This window comes from Epinephelus fuscoguttatus, linkage group LG4 (assembly GCF_011397635.1).
Source record: "Epinephelus fuscoguttatus linkage group LG4, E.fuscoguttatus.final_Chr_v1".
Lineage (NCBI taxonomy): Eukaryota > Metazoa > Chordata > Actinopteri > Perciformes > Serranidae > Epinephelus > Epinephelus fuscoguttatus.
This window is the reverse complement of record NC_064755.1, coordinates 4,531,062-4,557,510: the sequence shown is the minus strand read 5'-3', so window position 1 is coordinate 4,557,510 and position 26,449 is coordinate 4,531,062. Positions and strand designations below refer to the sequence as shown.

Genomic DNA, 26,449 nt, shown 5'->3' with positions numbered 1-26,449 from the left:
TTATTTCTGTCAGTGGTTAAAGCAGTACTGAGGTTTGATACCCAGTCCATCACATCACACTGTTCACATGTTTAGCTCCACTTACATGGCTGAATCACAGATACATTGTGCTCTATCCATCAAACTCCATTAGCAGGACTGTCTGAAACACCATGGTAAAGACAGTGTGAATTTAGTGTGTATGTCTCTACAATAGGTGTCCAGTATGTCTTGTCTTCTTTATGTTGCACTGACAGGGTGGCATTCATGCCACAGTTTTATGATAATGGCTCAGGCAGCTCTGAATGGCTGTTACTGTGCAGTGAATAGGATGCATTCACACTGTGCAGTCCCATATTGAAAGAGATTACAGCTGATAAAAAGACTGTTGACCTCCAGGATAGAGGCATGAGAGACACGACTGCAGAATCCTTTTGCACAGACAGCTTCTCTTATGATTTCACTTATGTAAATGTTCCATTCTGAATGAAGCTATTTGCTTCACTTGACCCAAGACAAGTGTACTTGTCTTGGGTCTTACTGTCTGTTAAAGATGTTAACTTTTTCATTTCTTTTTTTTTTTAATTATTTGTGTGTGTGTGTGTGTGTGTGTGTGTGTGTGTGTGTGTGCGTGCTCTGTATAATCAACTAGTCAGATCATTTTTTGTGACTGACCCTCTGACCTCCCCAAACTCTGACATCACACTGACAGAGGGACTGCTTGTGCAAAACCCCCTTCACTCTGTCTCTCTCTCTGTACATGCGAGAGAGTGTGTGTGTGTGTGTGTGCGTGCGTGTGTGTGTGTGTATGTGAATCCAAAATGCAGCCAAAAGCTTGCCCTCTCTAGGAAGGAACTATAGATAGTTGTGGTGAGTTAGAGTTGTGACGATCCATCGATCTGGATCGACATATTGGTGCAATCATCTACGATCCAATAGCATTGATGCAAAGTGAAAACATCGATCCATATCATCTTTAGGTTACGCCTTTACTTTGAAAGTCTGTGTCACCTTTTAAGAGCAACAGGCAGATGGCAGGCAGCCAAGAGACAGATGACGAGGATAACGCTCTTTACCTGGGAATGAGTCACTAGTGTAGAAATATTATTGAATTTGGAGAAAATGGGAGCCAACCCAAGCCTGCCCAGACGAGCATCTCACTACGCTAACTTCTTACAACACAGTCAGTTACAACAGCTGCTCTGTTTAAACAATGTTGGGCTGAAAAAACACACATGCAGGCTGAAATTCAACAGTGCTGTTCTGTCGGGAGTAGGGCTGCCATCATTAGTCGACTAATCGATGACTAATCGACTATTAAAATAATGGGTGACTATTTTAGTAGTCGACTAAACGGTTTGAGTCATTTTTCATAGAAAAGCACTATAAAAGTACCCTAAAACACTCCTATTGCAGCTTCTTACGTTCAGATATTGGCAGCTTTACACACTCTCCCGTGACAGTGAACTAAAACCCTTTGGCATGAGTATGAAACAAGACATTAGATGATGTAATTTTGGGGTTTGGGCAAGACAGACCGACATTTTTCAACATTTTAACACATTTTTCGATGAAATGATTAGTCAACTAATCGAAGAAATAATCGACAGATTAGTCGACAATGAAAATAATCGTTAGTGGCAGCCCTAGTCGGGAGATGCAGTGACTTGGTGAGTAAGAAAAAGTATAAATAATCCATGTAATTTGTTTGCTATGAGTAGAGTAAATCTTCACTAGCTGCTAGGCTAATTTATGCAATGTGTCAGTGCTTAAGCTAAAATGAGTGACTAGGAAAAACAATTGTTTTGTCAATGAACCTTGCCAGTTATTAATGAGCTGAATTTGATACTTTTGTTAAATAAAGTTGAAAGGGATGTCCCGATCACATTTTTTTAGCATCCGATCAGATACCGAGTCCTTTACTTTGAAACCAAATCCGATACCAAGTCCGAGCTGATACTTTGCAAAGCATTAAGAAAGAAAAAAAAAGAATGCATCCAAGTTGTCCCATAAGGTTTCCTTTTTATTTACATAGTATCCAAAAAGCTTATCGGTGGTTCAGCAGCACAAAATGTAAACAAATTCAATATCTTCTTCTTGTCTTCAGCAAACAAAATAGGCCTATATCTTTTGTTTCTCATGAAACAAATATTTTTCTTTTACTCAGTCAAACCCCACAAAGAAACCATAAAACCCATAAAACAGGTCCCTTTACACCAAAATTAAATTGTTTTTACCTGGTTTCTGTTGAACAAAAGAATTATACTCAATTTTCAAAAATACAAATACAACAGTAATCAGTTTCAAGACAGTATATATTTTTTTCACCAAAGAAAATAAATGTTATGTGATATGTTCTTTGCAAATAACATATCACAGTTCAATTCAGTTCAATCCACACAGTTCGCTAAACAAAATAAATCTCCACCCCAGTTTTTCTCGTAAACAAGGAAGTAAAGAAAATCCACTGAACGCCCTGACTCAGTTCAGTTTCAAAACAATAGATCAGCCCGGCCCGAAGGTTTCAAATAAGGAATAATGAAACGAAAAGTAACCCCCGGCTTTTGCCAACTCATGGGACCCTGGGTGAATGCCGTAAAGCTCTGGCGGTGTTTCGGGCGTGGAGGCTCCGTAGGATCCCTTGATATCCATGGCGGGGAATCTGAGGTGAGGCCGGTGGCCGGATGGATGATATTCCACAGGGAAGAGCACCTATTTCGCGGACTTTGAGCGGTGTAAAATGCCATGGTGGGCCGAATACGAAGAGGACTTCTGGCTCATTTCTCACTCGCTGGCGTCTCTCGCCATACTGCCAGGAGCGGCATAATGTAGGGGCTGGTCTACCTGGGCTCAGCTGATCAAGCCATCCCACTGCCCGATAGCACCGGTGGGTGTGTCTGGAAGTGAGCAAGCCATCAGCTGACTGTCTTATAAAAAATATATATTTTTAAAATATACAGGATTGCCACACTTAATACATTGGAAAGCAGAGGCAACAATGAACAACATAGATGAAAAACCTGACCATTTTTGTTGTTTTGATTCCTCCAATCTTTTATTACCAATTCCGATTTTGTAAAAATAACGTGATCGGCACCGATACCCGATCCGAGGATCCCTAAATGTTGATAATAATCTGTTTCATGGATGCTGGGAGGAGTTTGCCTGTAAGTCTTAGGAAAAAGATGATGGCTTGGGTTAGAATGAAAACATTTCTTCCAGAAAGGTATTTTTGCCCTAAAGGTAAACTTATCCCATGTGCTGTGTAATGTGTGTTTGTGAAGTCAATTTCAAGTTAACTTTATTGAATTTCAGTGGTTACAATGACTTACATTATGTAGTATGTGTTGTTTTCATCTTTTATGGCCAAAAGTAAAAAAAAGAAAAGGGTGGCAGCTACTTCTGTAACTGACTGTGTTAAATGGGCAGATAATATTGTCTCATATACAATATCATGTAGTGATGTGTGTGCTGTACAGGCTGGATGCTGTAGTGTGCTCTTGTATTAACGCTATTAACAAATGAGTCAGTGAGTGACATGAAAAAACTCCATTGGTGATGATGCAAGTTTGTGTGTTTGAGTTTGTCTATGTGTGTGTGCATGTGTGTGAGAGAGACTTGTCTTGCAGTGATGTAGGACATGGAAAGATTTTATTTCTGCAGTCCAAAATCAGTTGCTCCCACTGCAGGGAGTAGTGATGCCTGTAGTTTACAGTAGTTGGGGTCATACATCAGCTCTGCTCTGAGAGTGTATCTGGTTTTAGACAGTAAAGAGAAAATTGGAGAGAAAATTGAAATGAGCTGCTGATCACAAACTGAAACAGCAGCTGCCCTCCCAGTCATGATTACACACTCACACACACTCTGCACGTCCGCTCTCTGGGGTGCTTTAGCTGGACGGAGCCCAACAATAGAATTCCAGTTTTAAAAATCACTGACTCAACACACACAACATCACAGGAAATGAATTTCATATTGGGACAAACACCAATCCTATTATGCTACTCTGTCTCTGTGTGTGTGTGTGTGTGTGTGTGTGTGTAATATGCGATTTAGTATAAATACAGTGATCCATTTGTCCCGTCACTGCTGCTTGTGTTGAATTAAAAATAACTGCCCCAATGTCTGGCCCCAGGTATTAGCACCAAATGCCACAGTCATTAGAATTTGTGCACAACTCTGCCTGTGTGTGGTGAATGAGAAGCACTTCACAGCTCTCAGGTGGAAACCTTGTATCTCCAAAATGTCAGCTTGACAAGAAGAATAACCTTGTTTCATTTTCTTGGTTGGACACATCTTTTAGGCCAGAGCCAAAGGCTTATAAAACCCAGGTGGGTTAGAAACACTCATCAGCCCTTTGAGACATTAGTAGTTCAATAACGTCACAAAAAAATGGACATACAAGTTTTTCACCCAAGAGCAGCCATTTGTATTTTGTGCTTGGGGCTGAGAGAGATCACTTGCTCTTATAATAAGCAGCTTAAATGATGAACACACAGTCCCATGCACACACACACACTCTAAGCTCATCAATTAGTGTGTGTCAGCCGCTGGACCAGAGCAGAGAGCTGACAGGGGTTAATGGAGTTATTAACCATGTGAATGGAGAGAGAATGGAGGAAGAGTGAACAGAGGAGTGGAGATGCTCGCTCACACACACACACACACACACACACACACACACACACACACACACACACACACACACACACACACACTGTCATTCATCTGATTCGACTGCTATTTAAAAATGGGATTTTAATCTAAGAAGAAAAAGAGAAATCCATTTATTGTAGTCAGGCAAGTGACTTGCAGCCTCTGTGTGTAAGATTACAGTGATAGCACACAGCAGACAGCCGCTTTCAGAAACCAGCCAAGTCACCAGAGGAAAATGTTGGCAATGTTAATTCCTGTAAAACACGAATACATTGACATCTGACGTCAAACATGCCATAGTCTTATTTTGTCATCAAGAGGTTGGGGGAATGGTGGGTGACATGACACCAAGGTGAGACAACTGCCAGTCTGCAGAAAACTGCAGACCACTGTTTATGATCAGCAAACAACAAAACCATTTGTTTTTAGTGAGTAATTACTGTGTTTTCAGCAGCTCTTTAGGCACCATCACTGTTTTTCCTGCAGCTTGATAGCGCCCAAATGTAGGTGTTTTTTTTAGGGACCGGTGACTGTTTTCAAGCAGGAATAGTGGCATGAAAAGCATTTGTTTTTTTGCTGAGACATTGCCAGGCACCAACTGTAGGTGTTTTTAGGGACCAGTCACTGTTTTCAAGCAGGGATAGTGGCATGAAAAGCAGTCGTTTTTTACTGAGACATTGGTATGTTTCCAACAGGTTTTTAGGCACCAATGTGGGTGTTTTTTAGGGACCCTTAGCTTTTTGTTCAGCAGGAAAGTGGCATGACAAGTGGTTGTTCTTTTAGTGAGACATTGCTGTGTTTCTAGCAGCTTGTTCAGCACCAAATGTGGGTGTTTTTCAGGGACCTGTCACTGTTTTTACTGCAGCTTTTCGGCTCCAAAACATAGGTATTCTCTAGCGATCCCTCACTGTGTTTGCTGAGCCTTTATAGCCCCTAGAAGCGTGTGTTTTTTTTAGGGATCTGTCGCTGTTTTTCAAGCAAGTACAGTGGCACAAAAAGCAGTTGTTTTTTTACTGAGACATTGCTGTATTTCTAGCAGCTATTTAGCTATCAAACATGGGTGTTATTCAGGGACCGTGACTTTGCTTCCAGTAGGCTGTAATTAACCAAAGAAAACCTGATCGATTGAAATTCTACCTACTCTTCAACCAATGGACTTGTCAGTGGGGGAAAAAATCTGTGTGTTATCTCTAGATTATCTCAATCTGCCCCAGTGCACTCTACCTGGTAGCATTGTGTGTCCACCAAAGCAAGGCAAGTAGCCTCAAGTGGAAAATAAATGTGATGTCCACTGTAATATCTGAAAATACACTGTGCACTGTAATGCTTTTCCACCTGAGCTGCATGCGTGAGTCCATCTTAAAGTAACGCCAGTGACTGTCCAACCAATGAGCATTTGGTCGGACCAGAGCACATCAGCCAACCAATCAACCAACTGACCAGAAGCTTCCAACCGTTTCCAGCAGCTTTTCAGCCCCCAAGTGGGCTGTTTTTCCATGGTTTAAAGAAACGTACAGTGCCAACATTTATTTTGGCAAGTGGGTTGCATTAACACATAGGAGTGAGAATTATTTGTCTATGAAGAATAATGCATGTCATCTGCAAAATATGAATTACTAACAACAGAAGACTTGACCAAAGGACACTACTAATCAATACTTGGATGTATTTGATTACCAGTGTCTCATTGCAGCAAGTGTAGAGCCAAGTTTAACTTTTTGGCCAGATGCCTTTTGTTTGCTGGAGAACTCTGTGTCAGTACTCACACTGCATCACTGCAGTGGTCTCATTGAAAAGAAGGAGGGGGCTGCTTTTTTTTTTTTTTAAGGCAGCGCCGATGGTCTTAGTCAGACACATCCTGTCTTTTGGTATCTTTCTGGTGTTCGAGAACCTTCCAGTTCCAGAACTCTACATAAAATACAACTGCAAGAAACAAGAAACCACTTCATTCTGTCAGATAAGCAGTTTTATGCTGACATGTAAAAAGCAAATTAGAAACCTGGTTATATACATGACCAGGGAGTTGTCTGTCTATCTATCTATCTATCTATCTATCTATCTATCTATCTATCTATCTATCTGACATTCTATCGTTCAATCGTTCAATGATTGATTTTGTCAGATGAATACATACAAATTACAACTCCAGTGAAGTATAATCCTGACAGCTCCTTTAACCTGTGCATTGTAATTCAGTCCTTTTTTGCCTGCTCTTACATTGTAGGCTGCTGCTTCGTAACTGTCCATGTTTCCGGACTGGCTGTAGTGAGAGTGTTTATGGCATCCTGGATGGTTCTGGTAATCCATAGTAGAGGTCGACCGATAGTGCATTTTTAATGGCCGATATAATAACAAGAGTTTGGCGCAGGAGAAAGCCGATAGCCGATTAATCGGCCAATAACATCCCATTGAGTGAGATTGTGGTGCCACTGCAGAATGTAAATGTGACTGTGTATGTAATTTGAACGTTGTTAGTTGGCATCGCATTTGAAAATATTTCAGTTTACTATCTTTGTTGCCACGTAGCTGAAATAAAGCCACTAAATTCGCTACTGTGGCCTATTACTCTACTGAAGTGCAAATCACCAACCAGGGTCAGACTTAGTTTGTTAAACCTGCTTTCTGGATTGGACCCCAGGAGGCACAACCAGCTCTGTCCATGGTCCTGAAATTTTACCAACTGCTAGCCTGTGACAAGCATGATATTTATAAATCAGATTATCACTTATTATACACAACATTAAATGCACTGAAAAGTTCTAATCAATGATACCAAAATTATTTCATAAAAAGTCTCACCTGAACACAAGTCATAGGCCAAGTGTACAAATCAATCCTGACACCCCTGTGGCTGTGAGACACCGCTGCTATAATACACTTATAAAGAACGCAACATCACATTCTAGGCTACGAGACGCCACCTGTTAACAAGCCAAGCAAGTTATAACAGGCTACCTTAAGTCCTTGGTGCTTTGGTCCAGTGGTTTAATTGGCTCATCAGTACGGTGGAACAAAGCAGAACATAGCCTTCACATGGGCAGCTAATCTGAAATTGCTTTCAGTTGGCCCAGACTTTTCTGTGGTTGCTTGAGCCCCAAAACACAGAATCGGGGCCTATGGCACCGAGGAGGTTTTAGGAGGAACTTTAGGAGGATCAAACTATGTGATGGATATTCGTCAATACATAATTATGTGGGTTATTATTGATTATTTGGAGGGTAGGCCAACAACAAATTGATTAGTGGAGCTGAAAAGTTTCTCATCCTTGTATTGTGTAGGTCTACAAAGAGCTTAAATGTGGCCTGCTCATAAATGATGGGACACAGTCAGACACAGTGATGGGCCACTATAAGAGTCCCGTTCTGCCATAAACGATAGTTTGTGTAAAGTCCTATCAATACTGATTAATCAGCCAAACCGATCAATCGGTTGACCTCAAATGCATGGTTTCTGATTGTTGAATGATCTAACTGTATTGTTTCAGCCATGGCTCAAGAATTCATACGCTTATTATGACAAAGCTCCACACAAATGTCTAACAGGATTGAATGATGACGTGATGACATTTTATATCCAAAAGGTCAAAGGTCAACTTCACTTTGACATCATAATGTTCTGCATAAAACCCTTTTCGAGCGATTACTCAGTGTCATAACTTAACTGGTGACACTAATCTTGAAACTGTGCTGATGTATAGATCTTCTGTGCTGTCGAGGGACAATAGGTGTGATGCATCCATGTTTCCACAGACATGGATGTAAATTGTAAGAGAAACATGACTTGTGTGTGTGTGTGTGTGTGTGTGTGTGTGTGTGTGTGTGTGTGTGTGTGTGTGTGTGTGTGTGCGTGTGTGTGTGTAATTCTAGTTTTACAGTGTTCTGTGTTTCCAATGTAATTCATTTGAATCATCACGCCCAGGAATCTATTTTTTACACTTGTTCTATTTTTACATCATTAACATAATTTGGTGATGACACTGGAGTCGCAGAAGTAATCCTCAAAGACTTCTATCCCACCACAAGTGTGCAGTTCATTTGACAAGGTTCTTCTTCACTGCTTTACTGAAGCACAGATGGCAGGCAGACATCATAGCTGCTTAGTTGTCTATTTTCCAAGACACATCTTGTGAAGACATTCAAATTGTACTTTACCAGACACCACAAGGAATACCAGGGTTTTCGAGGATTATAGACTTGACTGGCAGTGTCAGACCTCCACTATTGATATTCTTAACCTGAACCGAGAGTGAAGACACACAAACTGAGTGTCCATGGAGCCACTTCCTCAGCAGAAAATATTACCATATTCAGATTCACATTGACCTACATGGCCTAACCCTCAATGACTGCTTTTTGTTCTTGTTCTGTGTGTGTGTATGTGTGTGTGTGTGTGTGTGTGTGTGTGTGTGTGTGTGATGTACTTGCCATTTGTAGGTCAGTGTAACAGAGGCTGTTGTTGTTGAGTGTGGCAGTCAGAGAGGGCAGTGCCCAGGTCATGGAGGGTAAAGAGTGTGTGTAGGTGTGTGTGGAATGTTCTGCTAGATAGTTGGCACCAGGCTGATCAGCATCCGACACAATGTAACTCCTGTTCTTAAAATATTAGAGGAGAGGCAGCGAGGACCAGAGGGCACACAGCCATATTTGGACATCCTACATTTGATACAGGCAGAATACTAATAATAAATCCAGACTTTATTTCATAAACCTCTCACAAACATCACTCATCTTAGTGACAAATGCATTTCAAATGACAAACAAATTTAGTATCATAATAGTAAATTCAAATAGAGCAGAAACACAGTAAATAGTGGAGGTATAGCAAGGATGAACTTATCAGATTTTGTTCGTCACCGTGACCTTAAAAAAAAAATGTTTTCGGCCATAACTCCAGAATTCACATGCTATTCATTACAAGATTTCATATAAATGTCTAATAGGATAAAATGATGAAGTGACCACATTTTGTGTCCAAAAGGTCAAAAACTTTTATCAGGACAGGATCTAGAGCTAACTTTAAGGGGAAATTCTTAGAAAACATTATAATTCTAAGAACTTTCTTCAAAATTTGTCATGAGGAGCAATTTTTTGTGAATACAGGCGCAAGATTTTCAGGTAAATATCTGAAATGCTGTACTCAAAGATTCCTCCATTTTCTGCTTCACTTCTCTGTACAGCTTGGGTACGATGGAGTCAGGTACCTGGGTTCCATTGTTTTTAGCATGTAACAAAATCTTTCATTTTCAACACCACTATATAGACGCAGATCTTTACACATGAAGTAGGTGATGGACTGTGTTATGCTCAGCGCTCTCGAGTTGAATGGTAGTTTTGTTGAGCTAACGCTATCTCTGAGTGGTGGAGTGTGAGGTGAGCCCTCATGTTTGTAATCTTCCCAGAGTATTTTATTCTCACATGACACTGCTTGCAAATTGCATGTATCATATCCAAGTCCTGCTTTCCTTCCATTTTAAAAGATGCAAAATAAGTCCAGATGTTTGATTTAAACACTGACGGCACCTTTCTGATTTCTTTCCCTGGTGCCTCCATCTTTGTTTTGATGAACTTCCTGCTATATGCCACTGACTAAGACCTCTACTGACTATCATCAGCATTATTCAGTGGACTTAAAAAGCAATTGATTATATTTTTCGAGTACTAAAAGTTAGATTAAAAATCTGTAGTTGCAAAAATAAATAATGTATATAATAAAAGATTGATATTGATATTTTCCCAGCATTCTGAGATAGATCAAACAACCTTTTAGGAGCCAACATTTCCTATTTACCTGGGATGTTTCCTGGAAATACCCTTTGTAGTGTGCTGTTCATGTCAGGAAAAATCCAGACCATATTGTCATCTCAGTTTAATCTGTTGTGTTACGTTTATAAGCAGCTGTTGATTTCTAGAAGAATCTTCTTAAAATAACTGTTCTCTTCAAACTCAAGCTAGAATTCATTCATCATTCATTTCAGATTTGGTTATGACTGGAATCTTTATTCATCATATATACTGGAGCGTGAGCTCTGCCTGACCTGCTGTGCACTGTGACTGAAAGACTCCATGCTGCAGTAGCAATATAAAGTATTATTTAATTGGAAGTGTTCCAGTTAAACATTATTCACATATACTGTCCAATGAATTTACAATTAAGTAATAAGATTAAATTCTAGGAAACTATGGGACCCATGAGATAAAATATGCAGAACTTTTCAGACATGGGCTTAACTGTCTTTTCTACAGTGTGTAGTCATGACACGCAGTCAGTACATTTACTTGACATTAGAGAGAATGGATTTATTGTGTTAGTCCAACTGAGATTGCACTAAATTGAATTTCTCAAAGTAGGACTAACACACCCAGCTAATGCAATTGGGAGTTGAATTACTCCTGCATGTAAACAGTCAATCAGACCTGAGCTCATTAAGGCACTCTGCGCATGCTCCACAGTTTCCATCCCGGGCTTTCACCGAGAAGTCGAATAGCATTAAATGTAACAGAAGAAGAAGCTCGTAACAACATGGCCAAATCCACATCCAGAGTGGTGCATTTTTGGACAGACGGAATATACAGTTGGTAACAGTTTGCTGCTAGCTAACTGTAGCTAACTTGTTGGTCGATTGTTTGGTGTGTGATGTAATATGTCAACCGAAAAAAGGTCCAATACTAACAAGCTGAAAGGTGTATATTGCCACCTATTGTTCCTAGTTGGACATACTTCGGTCAATAAATCATTTCCCCTCCCATGCTTGTATACTGGGACAAGGACAGTAGTCGAGCTATAACTGTAGCTTGACTTTACTGTGCATGTAAATGTACTGATTGTCTACTGTCTGGACATCAGGTTCGTTAGCAGCTCTTATAGGCCAGCAGAAAAAGACCACCAATCTGAGGGTAGAGACAGTTAGATGAGGTAATGTTGCCTTATGCTCATGTGCAGTCCACTGTGTGAGTGTGTCTCAGCAGCATTCCAAAGCACTGACAGTCCCTCACAGCCAGGGGGAGAGAGAGAGAGAGAGGAGGAGGGGGGGAGCTGGGACAGTGGGAGGGCAAAGCTTATTTGCATGAGAAGAGCTCCTCGGGCCAATGGCCAGACTGGAGAGAGGGAATATCAGGATCCAGCAGGAAGTGACGTGTCGGGTTACACACTCCTCCCTCTTTTCCTCAAGCAGGAGAGAGAGAGAGAGAGAGAGAGAGGGAGGGAGATCAAGGGAGAAAGAAGGGGAGCGGGGTAAAAGTAAATGGGCCAAGCAGCAGTCTCATTCTTGCTGTGTGAGATCACAGAGCGGCAGAATGTGTCGGGATCTGCTCGAAAACTGAAAACAAGACTGAACAAGACAGAAGGAACGACACAGAGAAGAAAAAAGGAGGGAGGACAGAAGGACATTGGAAGGAAGGAGGGTGGGGGAGGAGACTTGGAGGAGTTTTGGGATCTTTTGGGATCTACTCAGCAACGGATCTAGTTGGCAAAGTATCTCACAGGGGCTGAGCTACAGCCCTGCCCCGGAGTTAGCACAGCCGCCTCACTGCAGCAGGGACAAAATGAACTATCTGGTGAGTGTGCGTGTGTGTGTGTGTGTGTTGAGTGTGAACAAATCACTGCCTCTGTGGCACTCTACAGCTTTTTAAAAACCTTGTGCCTTTTTTGGTGTTTGTCTGCTCCTTCATCCCCCTGTGGTTCAGAGTGTGTGAGAGTGTTTTAGCAGGACCTGCTATGCCCCAGCTGTGCACAGACTGAGGTGGGGAGGGAGGAAAGGAGGGGGGTGAGGGAGACTTGAGTATGAAGAAAAGGAAAATGTGAAGGGGGAGGAGAGGGAAACTGGAGTTTTCTCTGTGGATTCCTACCTTTTGTTGGCTCTCCATGGGGAGTGTGTGTGTGTGTGTGTGTGTGTGTGTGTGTGTGTGTGTGTGGGGTTAAGGGTTTAAAGTCACTACACACAGGTCGAGGAGACTGTAAAGGAATGTGCATGGACCAAAAGGACACAGTTGATGGAGTTCCTACAGCTCTCTGTTGTCGTCTCGTTTTGTTTAACAAGAGTTTTTAAGTTAAAGACTTTCTGTAAAGCCCACGAACATAATAAAAATGGAAGCTAGATGCTGTAAAACATCAAAAAGAAGTTGTGAAAACAGAATATGCCACAAAAATGTGACACTTCTAGGTCGCATATCTGAATACTACAAGGAGAATTTAGTAAAAGTTTGTGACTTGATGCCTGTGATCCCCCTGAGAACTTTCCTGACTCCAAATATATACACGGTAATACACGGTTTTCTTATAAACTTTCTACCTTGAACGCATCGCTTCACAGAATCGGAACACACAGCAGAGGGCCATCGTCCGCTTTATGGCAGAAAGAAAGAAAGGAGAGAGAGAGGGAGAGCCGTGGTCTGTCTTTCTGCTGACTCAGAGGAAAGTGGAAAGAAATGAAGGTTTTATGGCCAGAGGACAGAGGCAGGCGATCAGTCGGCTGAAAGAGAAAAACGCTCCAGTAAAACAAGAGCAAGGAGAGGAGGAGAGCAGACAGAGAGGCAGGACAAGATGATATGTGCGAGTATTGAATATGACATTGATCTAGTAACACAGAGGGAGACAGAGGGGGACTGTTTGACTGGAGGAAGAGAGTAATGGTTTGTCGAGGAGGGAGAGAATGGAAGGAGGAGAGATAGAAAGAGAAAGAAACTGGCAGCAACAGTCCTTCCCTGCTATTGTTTAAAAAGCTTCTGCGTCAGTGTTGGCTCACTGCTCGTGTCATACCACTGTGTGTGTGTGTGTGTGTGTGTGTTTGGGGTAACTACACAGTCAGGAATGTGGCAGACAGTGAAATACTGTGGAGGAGATCGCTGTGTGTGTAACGAGTAATTACACGCCAGTAATTAGTGTGTAATTAATATAAAATAACACTCCACTGTTGTGGAACTCAGAGGCAGCCATGTCAAAGCTTTTCTGTTGACTGTACAATGCTGCCATGTTGTGTTGGCCCATTCTCAATGTTAATTCAAATGCACCGTCAATTTTTGTCACTTTTTGAAGGCTTGAATGTAAAGTAAGTAAAGCTTATAGTTTTGTTTGTAGTCTCAAACCTCCAGCATTCAACCAGAAAGTGAAGCAGAGACGATTAAGACAGAAAACATGAAGATCTGTGACATACTTTTTTGGCATTTAAAATTTTATTAGAAGGCGTGTAACATGGCTACAATTAGATCTGTGCATTTCAGGATCAGGACCTGAACCCAGTGGATTACGTACAGTCCTATTCACAGGAAAGTTCTGACTTGATTCTGTGTATGTGTGTTAATGGACTGTAATCATATATCTGAATATCAACATTGGATTGCTACATCAGATTTCAAGACTGCACCTGAGGTGGGAAAATACTTAGGACTGTTAAAGGGATAGTTTGGATCTTTTGTGGCAGGGTTGTATGGGGTAGTTATTCATAGACAGCATATTATATACAATATATGTCAGTTGGCATGCCCCCAGTTTGGAGATGCAGGCTGGAGTCTGACATGAAAGCTAAGCTGCTGTGGAAGGGTCAGCATCAAATCATATTTCAGCCACCTAAAAGAAAAGTCCCACCTAAAAGAATCATTAACAGTTTAAGTGTATGCTGTGTGTAAGTGTATTGAGAGTATCTTCAGTGCTTTACCTTATGGTCAGACAGCAATTCCCAACAGTGCACTAAAGCCATTATGTTGCTCTCTTCAAAGCCAAACTCCACTGAGAAAAACAGTGATTTAACATCACTTAACACAGGATTGTTATTGTGTGACTTTGTCTTTTAAAAGTGTTAGTTCAGGTTCACCAAAGTCACATTATAGTACAAACTAACAATACAAACTAACTAACTTGTTATGTGTTGTTGTGTTGGTTGTCTCTTAGGCTGTGACATGCACTAACATATCTTGCTGTTTTCTTTGAGAGGATGTTACATTTTAGTCTGGTCAGAGAGTGTATCAATTTCTTGGAGTTTACATTTAATTGTTGTAAATAACTTTGTCCTAATGTCTTCATAGGAGCTATATTGTTGCAGGAAATGTTGCTCTGCCTCCATCTGTCTCTGTGGACAGAGCTGACAGTATGTACTCAGTTATAAGGTTTGTGCTCCTTGCTGAGTGTCAAAGACTAAAACATCTCTACAAGGTAATGCTAGCTAAAGACACTTGTGATGTTGATCGACATTGTTGTCCAGCAATGTAACGCTCTTTAGAAACCCCCCAGTTTGGAAATGCAAAGATGGTTCTGCAGTAATGTATGATGATGCAGCAATATTGTTTCATGGAGAAAAAAAAAAAACAAGGTCCCCCTGAGTGTCAGTGAAGGTAAGAAGAGAGCTATCATCTGAAATGTGAAAAGTGATTACCAGTCCATAGCAATGCTTTGTTGCCTTGCTTTGAGAAATCTACTTAACGACAGTAATGTCTCTATCCTGTCTGTAGCTCTCAGTCCCAAGCCAGATATTTAACACATATAAAGTTTTGTTTTTAAAAGGTTTGGTAATTTCCCTCAAACAGCTGGTCACTGTATTTGTCAGACGTTACTCAAACAGGAGGAAATGGTGCATTTGGAGGGAATATTTTCAGCAGCGGATTAATCTGTGTTTCGTGCTCTAATGAGTACTTCTGGCAGCAGGACAGTGGATGTAAAGAAGAAACATGTCAGGCACTACAACAGTGTGTCTCACTGATGTGTTTTTAATAGTTTTTTGGATAACAATGGAGCTCTGTGGCACAGAGGAAGAAGATCTTTTTTAATCAGCGGGAACAGTTTTTTGTCTGCAGCATGGTTAGTCTGTTACAACCACATCTCAGACAAGCATACAGCCAGCAGACATTTTCCCCTGCTTCTATATTTAGATATTATACATACAGGTCCTTGTCATGCATTGCAATATAGGTATAAAGATATGAATGACAGTCTCAGTAGTGGAGCAGCCCTCATTGTGTCAGTACACATTTTTTGTCCATGTATTCCTCCTGACTCACTGACTGAGTCATGGAGGCCTGGCTTACAGCAGGAATTCCATTCTGTCTCCTGCATCTCACACACACACACACACACATGCACAGAGACACCCCAGGTTGTTTGGCTCCGGTGATTAGCCACCCACCCCCATCTACCCAACCACACACATACAGATCCACCCAACACAGTCATCTTCACTGACCCCTGAGTTAAAGTTCACACAGGTGTCACCCATAAAGTCAGTCAGTCAGTGAATCAGCCAATCAGAACACAAGTCAGGTAGTAAAGTTGTGCTCTATATTCTCTCATCTTAGTCCCAGATCCTGACTTTACCTGACAGTTTGTCTCAGTAGAGAACTATAAGTAGTCCTGTGTGACTCATACATGCCAGCAGACGTGACTCAGTAGACAGAGTCACCTTTGACCCAGATACTGTGGGGCTCTGGGACACTGCGCAGAGCACCTGAAAGGATTAGGAGACACTGGGGATGGAAAGTTTTGGATCTCAGTGATCACTCTGAACAGCAAAGTATCTATGGAGGACAAGATTACAGACATTGTCAAGCTGCTGTTGCTGCTTTTGGTACCATATGACAGAGGAAAAGTGACGATGACACAGATGAACACGACTTCTCTGACATGATGAAGATGATGCAGTTTGAAATATGACTGTATTTATTGCGAGTCTCCTCAGTAATAACAATATGTACAAAATTGTCTGGTGTTTTATGGCTGTAATGCAGGTTCATCTTCCCTGCCACCAGTGTAAACAATTGTGTGCTGAAACGTGCATGTACATGCTCAACATGATCAGGTGAGCCCTCCTGTTGCACCCCTGTCTTTCACCAACTAACAACTATTAAAAAACAACAACAACAATTTGTCATAAAGCATTATTGTTGCTGGTACAAGAAGATGCCATCAGATGTCAACTTTTAAAAGCTTTTTCTTCCCAGAGAGTATTATTTTAAAAAGGATTGTCCATCTGTGGGGACGTGGCCAAATAGGAAAATCCTTTATTTACATGGATTCATTAATTGATTGATTTTAAATGTTCTACACCACATGGTGCTCAGCTCATACTGGCCTACAAGACTTGAATAAGGGGGTTGTGATTACAGGATCAGCATCTTAAACCTCCGGACCACCAGGACACCCAACAACATTCTCTTTAATCACCACTCCAAAGTAACAATGTTTGATTTGTCACGTCAAGTTTCTCGAGTCTGTAAAATTCGCCAGATAAGTGACCACAGTCACTTTGGACATAAATGCTGCAGTGTCTTTGAGACCCATTGAGATTTGGACCAGTGCTAAAAGACTAGTCTTTGTCCTGTTGTGGACTGACTCATACCACACCAGTCATGGACTGCCCATTAGAGAACATGTTCCCATGCAAATTAACATTCTTAGTTGTCAGTAGTCATCTCCCAGAGTGTGAACAGACTGGATCAAATTAAATTTTTTCACTCAATAGGTCAGGTCAGACTGTTTCACTGTGTTGTCTTTACAGTTAGCATGAATAGTGTGAGTTCATGTATTACAGCTGTGAGTTTGTGTAGAGATGGATTTATGGCAACATGCTCACTCAGTTGTAGCACTGTTAGCATTCTGGCTAGAATGCCTGTTTTTCGCTTGTTCACCTGGGAGTGTTTCTACAGTCCAAAGACAGGACATGCGAGTCATTGAATCCGTCCTGAAAATGCAAACTGTTCTCCTGATGTGTAACAAAATAATCCAAGCTCAGAGTCCTCTCAACTGCTTCTCATGGTCTTTTGAAAGCATAAACAAAACTCTGAGATGTGACTTTGAAAAGCTATCAAGTGAACCATTAAGCTTGGATTATTTAACACAGTCTGTTCCCAAATTAGGAATGAACTTCCCTGTTTTGGCTGAGAGACAATACTGGCCGAATTCACCAGAAAAACCTATAGCTTGGGGAGGAAATATTGGATGTTATTTTATGATCCATATTTTGCAAATAAGCAATGTGGAAACACAAGTGGTAGATTCAGCAGGGCAGTTTTGCTACTGTGAGTGAGGGCCCATAATTAAAAGTCTGATTCTTGACAGATGTGCATGCTAGGTAGTACTGATATTTATGCTTTGAAGCTTTGCTCGTTGCCATGATAATCAGTGTCCAAATCAGTATTGGAGTGCTCCATTTAGAATAAATAAATAAGTAAATCTCAGACAAAAACATTTAAACTGATAGTTCACCAGCAGTCTAGCACTACTCATACTGGGACAGTTTGACCCAGTGTGCCACGTGGGTGTCCGAAGATGATCCCCAAAATGTTTAGTGCCAAAAATCTGCCGGAAAACTTCCATATTGTAAATCTGCAAGGAGCTCGACAAATCACCTCAAAACTGTAAATAACAGCTTAGCTGTCCTGCAAAATATTCTCTTTTTTTTAGCTATTGATGCTACTGTTACTGCCACCTGCGTTCTGATGAAGTGGCTAATGGTGAATGGTATTTTAGGTGGATCAACTGAAAACTGATGTTTCAACAAGTCTGGCTCCCATGAAGCTTTGATTAATTGAAGATATTTCTTACTGAATCTAGCCCTAATGCTAGATGACAGAAATACCCGTTATCTGTAAATCGGTGCACATGCAAATTAATGTATTCAAGGTTGCAATATTCCCATTCAAGCTTTGGGAACAGGATAAGCACAAGTACACCTTAAATTAAGTGGTTTTACCTGATAACAACAATTTAAGTTATTGGTTCTCAAACTTTTTCTGTCATGCCCCACTTCAGAAGCCAAAAAAAAGTTCATGCTCCCTGCCCCATATTTTTTTTTTCCAATCATTAACAGAAATTGGGGAAGCAACTAATAAAAGAGAATTTTGGTGAATTTTAGTGAAATAAAGGTCAGCAATGATAGCCTTGAGCAACTCCCAATGGCTGTTCCATCAGTGTGTGTGTGTGTGTGTGTGTGTGTGTGTGTGTGTGTGTGTGTGTGTGTGTGTGTTAAAAGCTGAGTAGCAGGTAGCCTCAGCCACCAGTGTATGAATTTGTGTGTCAATAGGTGAACGTGACTCGTAGTGTTAAAGCACTTTGAGTGGTCAGAAGAGTAGAACGGCACTATACAAGTGTAGTACATTTACCATTTATGATTTACCATTTGGGGCCTCACTTCAGTCCAGAAAGGATCATACTCTAACTCTCAACTCGTACCTCTTAAATTTACAAATGTCATGAACATTTAACCTTAATTCTGACATGCAAAATGATCTTTTTTTTTTTCCTTTTTTTTTTTAAATTACTCACTGTGTGTTACCTTGAATTCACAAAGAAAAGTTAGCTTTTCTTGCATTCCTCCATGGTGAATGGAGAATCCAAAAAAGGTGAACATTCCTCATGAACTGAAGTAAACAGGGACTGGGTTTAACAGCAGCAAAACTAACATCTGTTTACAAACTCTTACAAAGAATTTTTGCTAAAACATTGATTTCAAACACAACAGTACCAACACCTTCATGCACGGTGAAGTAATGTACACAGGCACACACAGGGCATGGTACACACAGGTAGATGTAGGTAAAAATTCATGCATTTGTGAAGTACTGAGCATACCACTGGATAAATGAGACTTGGATTATACTGCAAAATTGTGTGAGAGTTTGTATATGGATATAGTTTTATTGTTGTTGAATGTTGACCCTATTTCCTTCAATTCCTGAAAAATGCACACCTTTTCTCTATTCTTTGTTCCCTGTGGAGGCATGTGAAGAAACACGTTTTTCTCAGAAATTCAACGTTACACACGGTGAGTGATTCATATGGAAATGGTCATTTTGTGGGCGAAGTGTTCTTTAAAGGTATTAAGTGAAGGGCCTCTCTTCCGTAGTAATATTTAAAATTACGAAATGATTAAATGTATTATAATGGATCAGGCACTAATGCTAAAGTTTTCTTGTTGTCTCAGTAAGTGAAGCCTTCTCCACTAAAGGTGTTCAGTATATACCTGTATTTGGCCCATGGTTTCACAGCACAGTTGAGTACAGTTAGCAGACAAACAAGCTATGAATCACTAGATGTTTTTCCCCACCGCTCTGTGCTGAATCAGAGTCAACACTGCAGTCTCAGCTGCAGCTTTCTCAACAGATTTATGTGAGTGATCAAAGTGTCACAGTTCACCAGTGTGGAGATTTACACCCTTGTGGTTGTGAAACCATTTTAAACCGTACACCTTTGGACGGTTGTTTTTCCTAGCATTTCTGTGGAGATCTAACATTACAAAACGCTGATGCATTGATGCTTTTCATGCAGCTTCATGTCACAGTGGTTTCGAGCTCCTGTGTTGTATTCCAGTGTGAAGACGAAGGCTTCAGCACTTCATCATAAGTATGTTTTGAGCAGAGAAGTAAAGACTGTAATCTCTGTGTCACGACACACACACACCGTGATCAGAGGGTGTGTCAGCAGGGTTTAGCTCAAGTCTTTGCTACCTGTGTAAGTGCAGGTTAGTAAAGTCCTTAAACACAGGTGTGGGCAGCTCTGTGGACACGCATACACATCTGCTGTTGTGTATTGCACATACTCATTTCTCAAGGTGGTGGGTCACAGTCATGGTCCTTTTTACTTCAGATTTTCCCTGTTTCCTAACGGACGTGTTAACAAGATCTTATGAATGAATGACTGAAGTGAAACACAAAGTCAGTTCAGTCTGATACAATAAGACTCGGGTTAGAAAGTTAGAAAGTTACTGGTGTTTTAGTCAGTCTCAGCTGTAGTAAAAGCAGTTCTTCTTGTGTAAGATATTTTGGCTCTTCCACCCTCCATTTCTGGCTGTTGTGTGTAAGGAGGAGCTGCTTTGAACCAGCCAACTATCTGTGTGTGTGTGTGTGTGTGTGTGTGTGTGTGTGTGTGTGTGTGTGTGTGTGTGTGTGTGTGTGTATGTGTGTGTGTCTGGCAGCTATTCAGGAGTTTCTACCAGGGCTGTCTGTCAACAGGTTAAGCAACACTCAGGCCACGCCTACGTGAGCCTCTCCTGTGCTTCAGGCTACACAATCCCTGCTGTTGTTTCTGCTGTTAGTCACAGCCTGAAGGCAGGAATTCCTCAGCTGGGATCATCACTTGTTAAAGCAGCAGCCTTAACTAGCATTTAGCAGAGCACATAAAGCCGGGGGTGTTTGGAAACGACAGATTTGAGTTGTATCTTTTAGCACCAGAGGGTGCAAAGAATAATCCATTAGATGCATGTCTATTTATAATTTGACATAATTACAATGAGAGCCTTAAAAATGAAAGGTTTCTATGGGGCTTCTTAGAAAGCACCATAAAGAGAACCTTTAAATGGTCTTCAGGTAACATTTGGAAAGGGTCACCTCCCTGAATACTTAAAGAGGCTGAAGAATTCCCAAGGACAGATATAACTTAGGTATCTCTAGCCATTCTTACACATTGATCCCACAATACTTCCAAGATGGAGACCCTTTCTTATGCAGCCTTTCCTTATTTTTTTATACAAAACCAAACAACACTGGCATAATGCTGCCCAAAAGTGTGATATTAGACAGCATGCCGGCATTTATGAAGCACAAGAGGCGTGACAGGCATGAAGAGTAACACAACAACGCCGTCCTCTGGTGTGACATAACACACAGGTCAGGCAGTGCTTTATAAGCAATAATGGCATAACATGGCAATAACAATCATACCCTGTCGTCCCATCTTACCAGTTCATTATTTTTACACAGACTTCGATTGTGCTCTGGTACAACTCTTGCTGCCAGCTTAAAGGCAAGACAACGCTGTTCCCCCATTCTGTGATCAAACTTTTATACAGAACAGTGAGGTGGTATAATGACACCACATTCCTGCCTTAAACAGACAGTGTAACACGGGCTCCTTAGAACCCTGTCCTTCAGAAGAACACACAGAGGCACTGAGGGACCAACCTGGTCTCACGCTGAAGTCGTGAAATAGATGCGCTTGGTCAGTGACTTCAAGCATCGGACATTGACAAAAAAAGCTGTCCTTCCATGACGGCATGATACGTGGCCAGTTGCCATTATTCTGTAACGTGGCTGGACAGTGTTGTAAGTAAAGGGTGCGAAAGTCCAAGTAGAGCGGGTGGGAGGAGTGGTGGATGGGTCCAACAGCCACCAACTTTCACTCTGGAGTGTTCACTTACCGTATGAATGTAAAGCCAAACCCTGTTCTTTTTTCCTAAACTCAGCCACATGCCTTTGTTGTCTGAACCCAACCATGTGCATGTGTTGGCAAAAAGTAACCACGTGCATTTGTTGTTGAAGAAAAAAAACGTCAATTTGCAGTGTTGTACCAACATAAATAGAGACTTATATGCAAACTGTACATTTGCTGTTCATACCAACAGTTCAAACCCAACCTACTTCACCTGGTCAGTCACAGCGTGTGGTCAGACTTGACAAAGCACGTCCAGAGCCACAGATGATGTGATGTAGCTGTTTCACCAGGTGCCAGTAAACTGATTTCCATGGGTAACATCAGCGTACTGGCCCTTTAAGGTTCCTGGAGTACCCCTCGGGTTCTGCAGGATACACAGCAGGCAAGGTTTACTTCAGAACTGTATTTCTTAGAATTTGGGTCATTGAACACTACAGCTCTCCACTGAAACAAAATCTAACACATAGTTTCACACATTACTGCTCCCACAGAGCTGTATATATTATTGGCTTAGAAATGATGGATGACTAATGTAGAGAGCCTTCTCCCTGTTCTCTGAGCCTGTAAACATGATACAGACGTCAGTGTCCTGCAGCAGTCCCGGCTCCAGCACGATGCTCCGCTGATGCTTTCTGCTGTTGTACAAATCAGCCGTGCACTCACAACTATTTCTCAAGAGCAGTCTGACATGCCAAGTCAGGAAAAGAGAGAGGGGGGAAGGGACGGACAGACTAAAGAAGAAAGAAGTGGAGGTTGGGAGAGAGAGCGAGAAAGAGAGAGGGAGGAGGGCGGAGGGAAGAAGAGAAGGAAACAAAGAAAGGAATGAAACAGAGGATTGCTCTGCTTTATCTGTTGGTTTCTCATCTTTATGATGAAATTCAACAATCTGTGTGTGTGTGTGTGTGTGTGTGTGTGTGTGTGTGTGTGTGTGTGTAGTGACACCTATGGAATGTGAGGTAATAGGAGAGTTGTGTGTTTGTGTGTGGAGGATGTGGAATGCTGTAGTAAGTGGGACGGTGTGTGTGTGTGTGTGTGTGTGTGTGTGTGCGTGTGTGTGTGAGTGAGTGAGTGACAGAGAGGGCGAGAGACAGGCCCAGGCTCGTTTCAGCAGCGATACAGATCCACACACACCTCAGCTATGCAATGGTACACACATTTAGTTCCACAAAGACACAGCATTTCAGTCAAGTATCTGCAGCTCCTGGAGTACTACGAAAACTTATTTTTAACCAAAATGAACATCTAAATGTGTATTTTGAAAAGACACAATGCATGTAACAAGCATAAATTGACACAGCGCCTTGGAACATCAAGGATACCTTGCATATCATGTTTAGACGTGAAAGTCCACTGACAACACGTGATATTTGACAAGTTGGGATGAGAATGCGATGAAACTGAGTAGATTAATATATGATTATCAGCAGTATATGCATGTATACCTGTCTATATGTACTGTATATGCTGCATGTAGGATTTATATTGACAGTGACAGATAATATGTACACTTTAAAAAAAGGTGCATTAGAAAAATTATATTCTCATGAAAAGGAGGTTAAGATGAAATTTTAGTATGACAGGGTTATTAATAGTGTATGACAGAAACTGTTCTTGTGTCTGATTGTTTTGAGGCAAAAGGTTCTGTAGCCTCACCCAGAGGGGAGGCGGCAGAGCTGTCTCGCCTGCACTGGGGTTAGTAACAGCCCCTAAACATCTGTACCAAAAGGACAGCCAGCCATTTAAAAAGTAGCTGATAGCAGTGTGCAGCTAACTCAAAGAAAAAGGACAGCGGTCGAAAATGTCCACAAATTGGGAAAACAATGAGGTCCTGGAGCTCCTTCGCCTCCGAGCAGAGGGCGAGATCAGCCAGTGAGATCAGAGACAGTATATGATTTTTATATCATAAAAATCTTTATTCATAAAGCACTTTTCAAAATAGAGTTACAAAGTGTTTTACATGTCAGCAATTTAAAGACAAAACATGAAAACAACAACTTTTAAAAGAATTGATAAAAACGCTTTGATATATACGTACAAACTGAGGAAATTAAAGAGTGTCTAAATGACTTTAAAACTCATATAAAATGAGGAAAGGCTCTCAGATAAAAGTTTGTTTAAGAGGGGACTTAAAGAGATCACTGACTCAGCCAACCTGACTTCCTTGGGCAGATTGTTCCAGATCTGTGGGATCCTGACAGAAAATGCTCTGTCCCCTTTAGTTTTCAGCCAGACCTCTGGAACAGACAAAAGACCTCTGCCCGAAGACCTCAAAGTACATCAGAGATAAAGCTGGAAAAGAGACCACTGAGAGCCTTAAAGTATAATCTTCACATCTATTCTAAAGCATACTTATTGCCATGTTAATGCCGCTGTCATTGATTAGAAAGCACTGCTGACGTGTATGTTATATTTCACACCAGAGGCCGACACTGTTGTGCTACATGTCACACTTCTTTTGCTTCCACGATGCCAGCATGCGTCTTGAATCACAAACTGGAGGTACATGATGATGCTGCTGTTGTTTGGTTCTGTGTAAAAAAGGGAAGGTGGTGTAAAGACGAGGCTTTATTAGGCCTGTTTCCACCAAACATTTTTGGTATGGTACCTTTGGAACCAAAAGTAACCCTTCAGACATGGTACCTCGACCCTAGCGTTTCCACCGCAAACCGTGCCTTTAAATGTGGGCGCGGTTATTGTCACTCACTGCTTCTCCAACATTTTCAGAACAAAAAAGCTCGAAACAAAACAGGCTGCAGTGAGTGTCTCTCTCCATGGGCTATTTAAAAATAGAGGGTTTTTGCACTTAGTCCTTGTCAGACAAGCTCGGGGGTTGCATTAGCCTGATGCTACACAACACTTCTCTTTTCTCCCAGTGAGGATTGGAATATATGCAGTTTGCATAACCCAGCCTAAATGGATGCATACAAATGCTTGAAGATCCACTCATTACTAAAAGTGTTTGTCATATAAAAACTAAAGTAATGGTCACAGTTGTAATATAAAATATTTAAGGTGTGTTAATTGAGTCATGTCGTCAGCTTGTGCATTGAGTAACATTATCAGTTTATGTTTCACCTTAAAAGTCCCGGCAGTTGGCCCAGTGAATGAATTTACTTTTTCCTCCGACTACGACTGCTGTGAGAGGCAGCAAAACATCTTTATATTATATAGTTGCAGTCTACTAATTAAACTCTCCACGATATGAACAGTGGTTCTGCCTCAAACCAGCCACAACTCTGCAGAGTGACTGTCAGCTCCTGACACATCAACAGACTGCAGTGTTCATAGCTCCACCTTTTAGTACCAGATCTGTATGCTAGGTACCCCAACAGAAGGGGTACCAAAAATGGTAATGGTACGGCACGGTTCCATTGGTTCCATCCATAACTTTTTACAGTGGAAACGGAAGAAAAGTGCACCTAACTGAACCGTACCGTACCACACTGCTTGGTAGAAATGGGGCTATTGTGGCCCTATAGTGAGATCTCTGTGTGAAAAGGGCAGTGTGTGAAATATGTGTTCCTCCATATGCATTTTTTTCACTTGCACATTAGGTCAGACTTTTCACAAATACAGTCAAATACAGTGGAAACAGATCCTGTTACGAACCAAAGGAAAATCTGAATTTGCAAACGCACACACACACACACACACACACACAGAAGTTTGCCTGTATAGACTGTGTCCCAGCAGTGGTATTTCTTGTACACTGTGTGTTTCCTAATGACTGTTTTCTATCTGTTGCGTGGGGAGACACAAAGTCTGGTGTGTTTATGCCTTGTCCTTGTACCTCATTGCTTGTGTGTGTGTGTGTGTGTGTGTGTGTGTGTGTATGTGTGTGTGTGTGTGTGTGTGTTATCATTCATTACAGCACCAACACAAGTCATGTTTTGCTCACATTATATCTTACAACAGAACATCAGACAACAGTTTTTTGCTGCATGTTGTTTGGGACTCATTGGTTCAATGTGTCTTTAAGAGGAGCCACTCCTGATTGTATATGCAGTATGTAAATATGTTTACTGTCTGGTAGATTAGATTGATATTAGTCATGTTTCACTATGGACAGAGTTTCACCTGGTTTAGATGCAAAATGTTGTCACACAAGAAGTCTCACGCTTCTTCACCTCAGCTAGTCACACTTTGCTCTGCCTGGCTATCTGGTAGTACAGCCTCCCCTGATTCAGTCCAGGCTACAGGGAGAACTGAGCTGTGACTTACTGCAGGATAGCTGAGAGATGGACAGAACAGATGAACAATAAGATAGAAGAAAGAGGAAGAGCAGAAATGAAATGTGACTGCAGCAGAAAAGGCAGCAGGGATAGAATAGATGGAGAGAGACACACAGGGGGACCCTATAGTGCCTGTTTTCTGTTTTGCTTTCTGCATTGTGGCAAATGGGCACACACACACACACACACACACACACACACACACACACACACACACACACACACACACACATAAAACCTCCTGTGGCAGGCTAGTATTTGTCCCCAGGGGTCAAACAGGAGGCAAGAGACAAAGGACATTAAGCCACACACATGCACACACTCACTCACACAGATGAGTGACCTGTCTATAGTGAGCTCGCTCCACCAGCTGTTCACATTACTTTCTCCTCACTGGACATCTCTCTGTTTCTCCCTTCTCTCCTCTTTCCTTCAGAGCAGTTGGAGTTGCTGAATAT

The 26,449-nt window shown here is 41.4% G+C and overlaps 1 protein-coding gene across 2 annotated transcripts in view; it reads left to right on the top strand.

The window, feature by feature from the left end:
* Nucleotides 1-26,449, top strand: part of bcar1 (BCAR1 scaffold protein, Cas family member) — a 118,722-nt gene that overhangs the window by 43,836 nt on the left and 48,437 nt on the right. Inside the window, exon 1 of one of the 2 annotated variants that reach the window (XM_049574419.1) lies at nt 11,814-12,185. The exons of the other annotated variant lie outside the window; for it this stretch is intronic. Coding sequence (XP_049430376.1) covers nt 12,174-12,185 — 12 coding nt within the window. The 5' untranslated portion in view covers nt 11,814-12,173. Of the gene's footprint in view, nt 1-11,813; nt 12,186-26,449 lie in introns of those variants that run through there. 2 annotated transcript variants of the gene reach the window in all.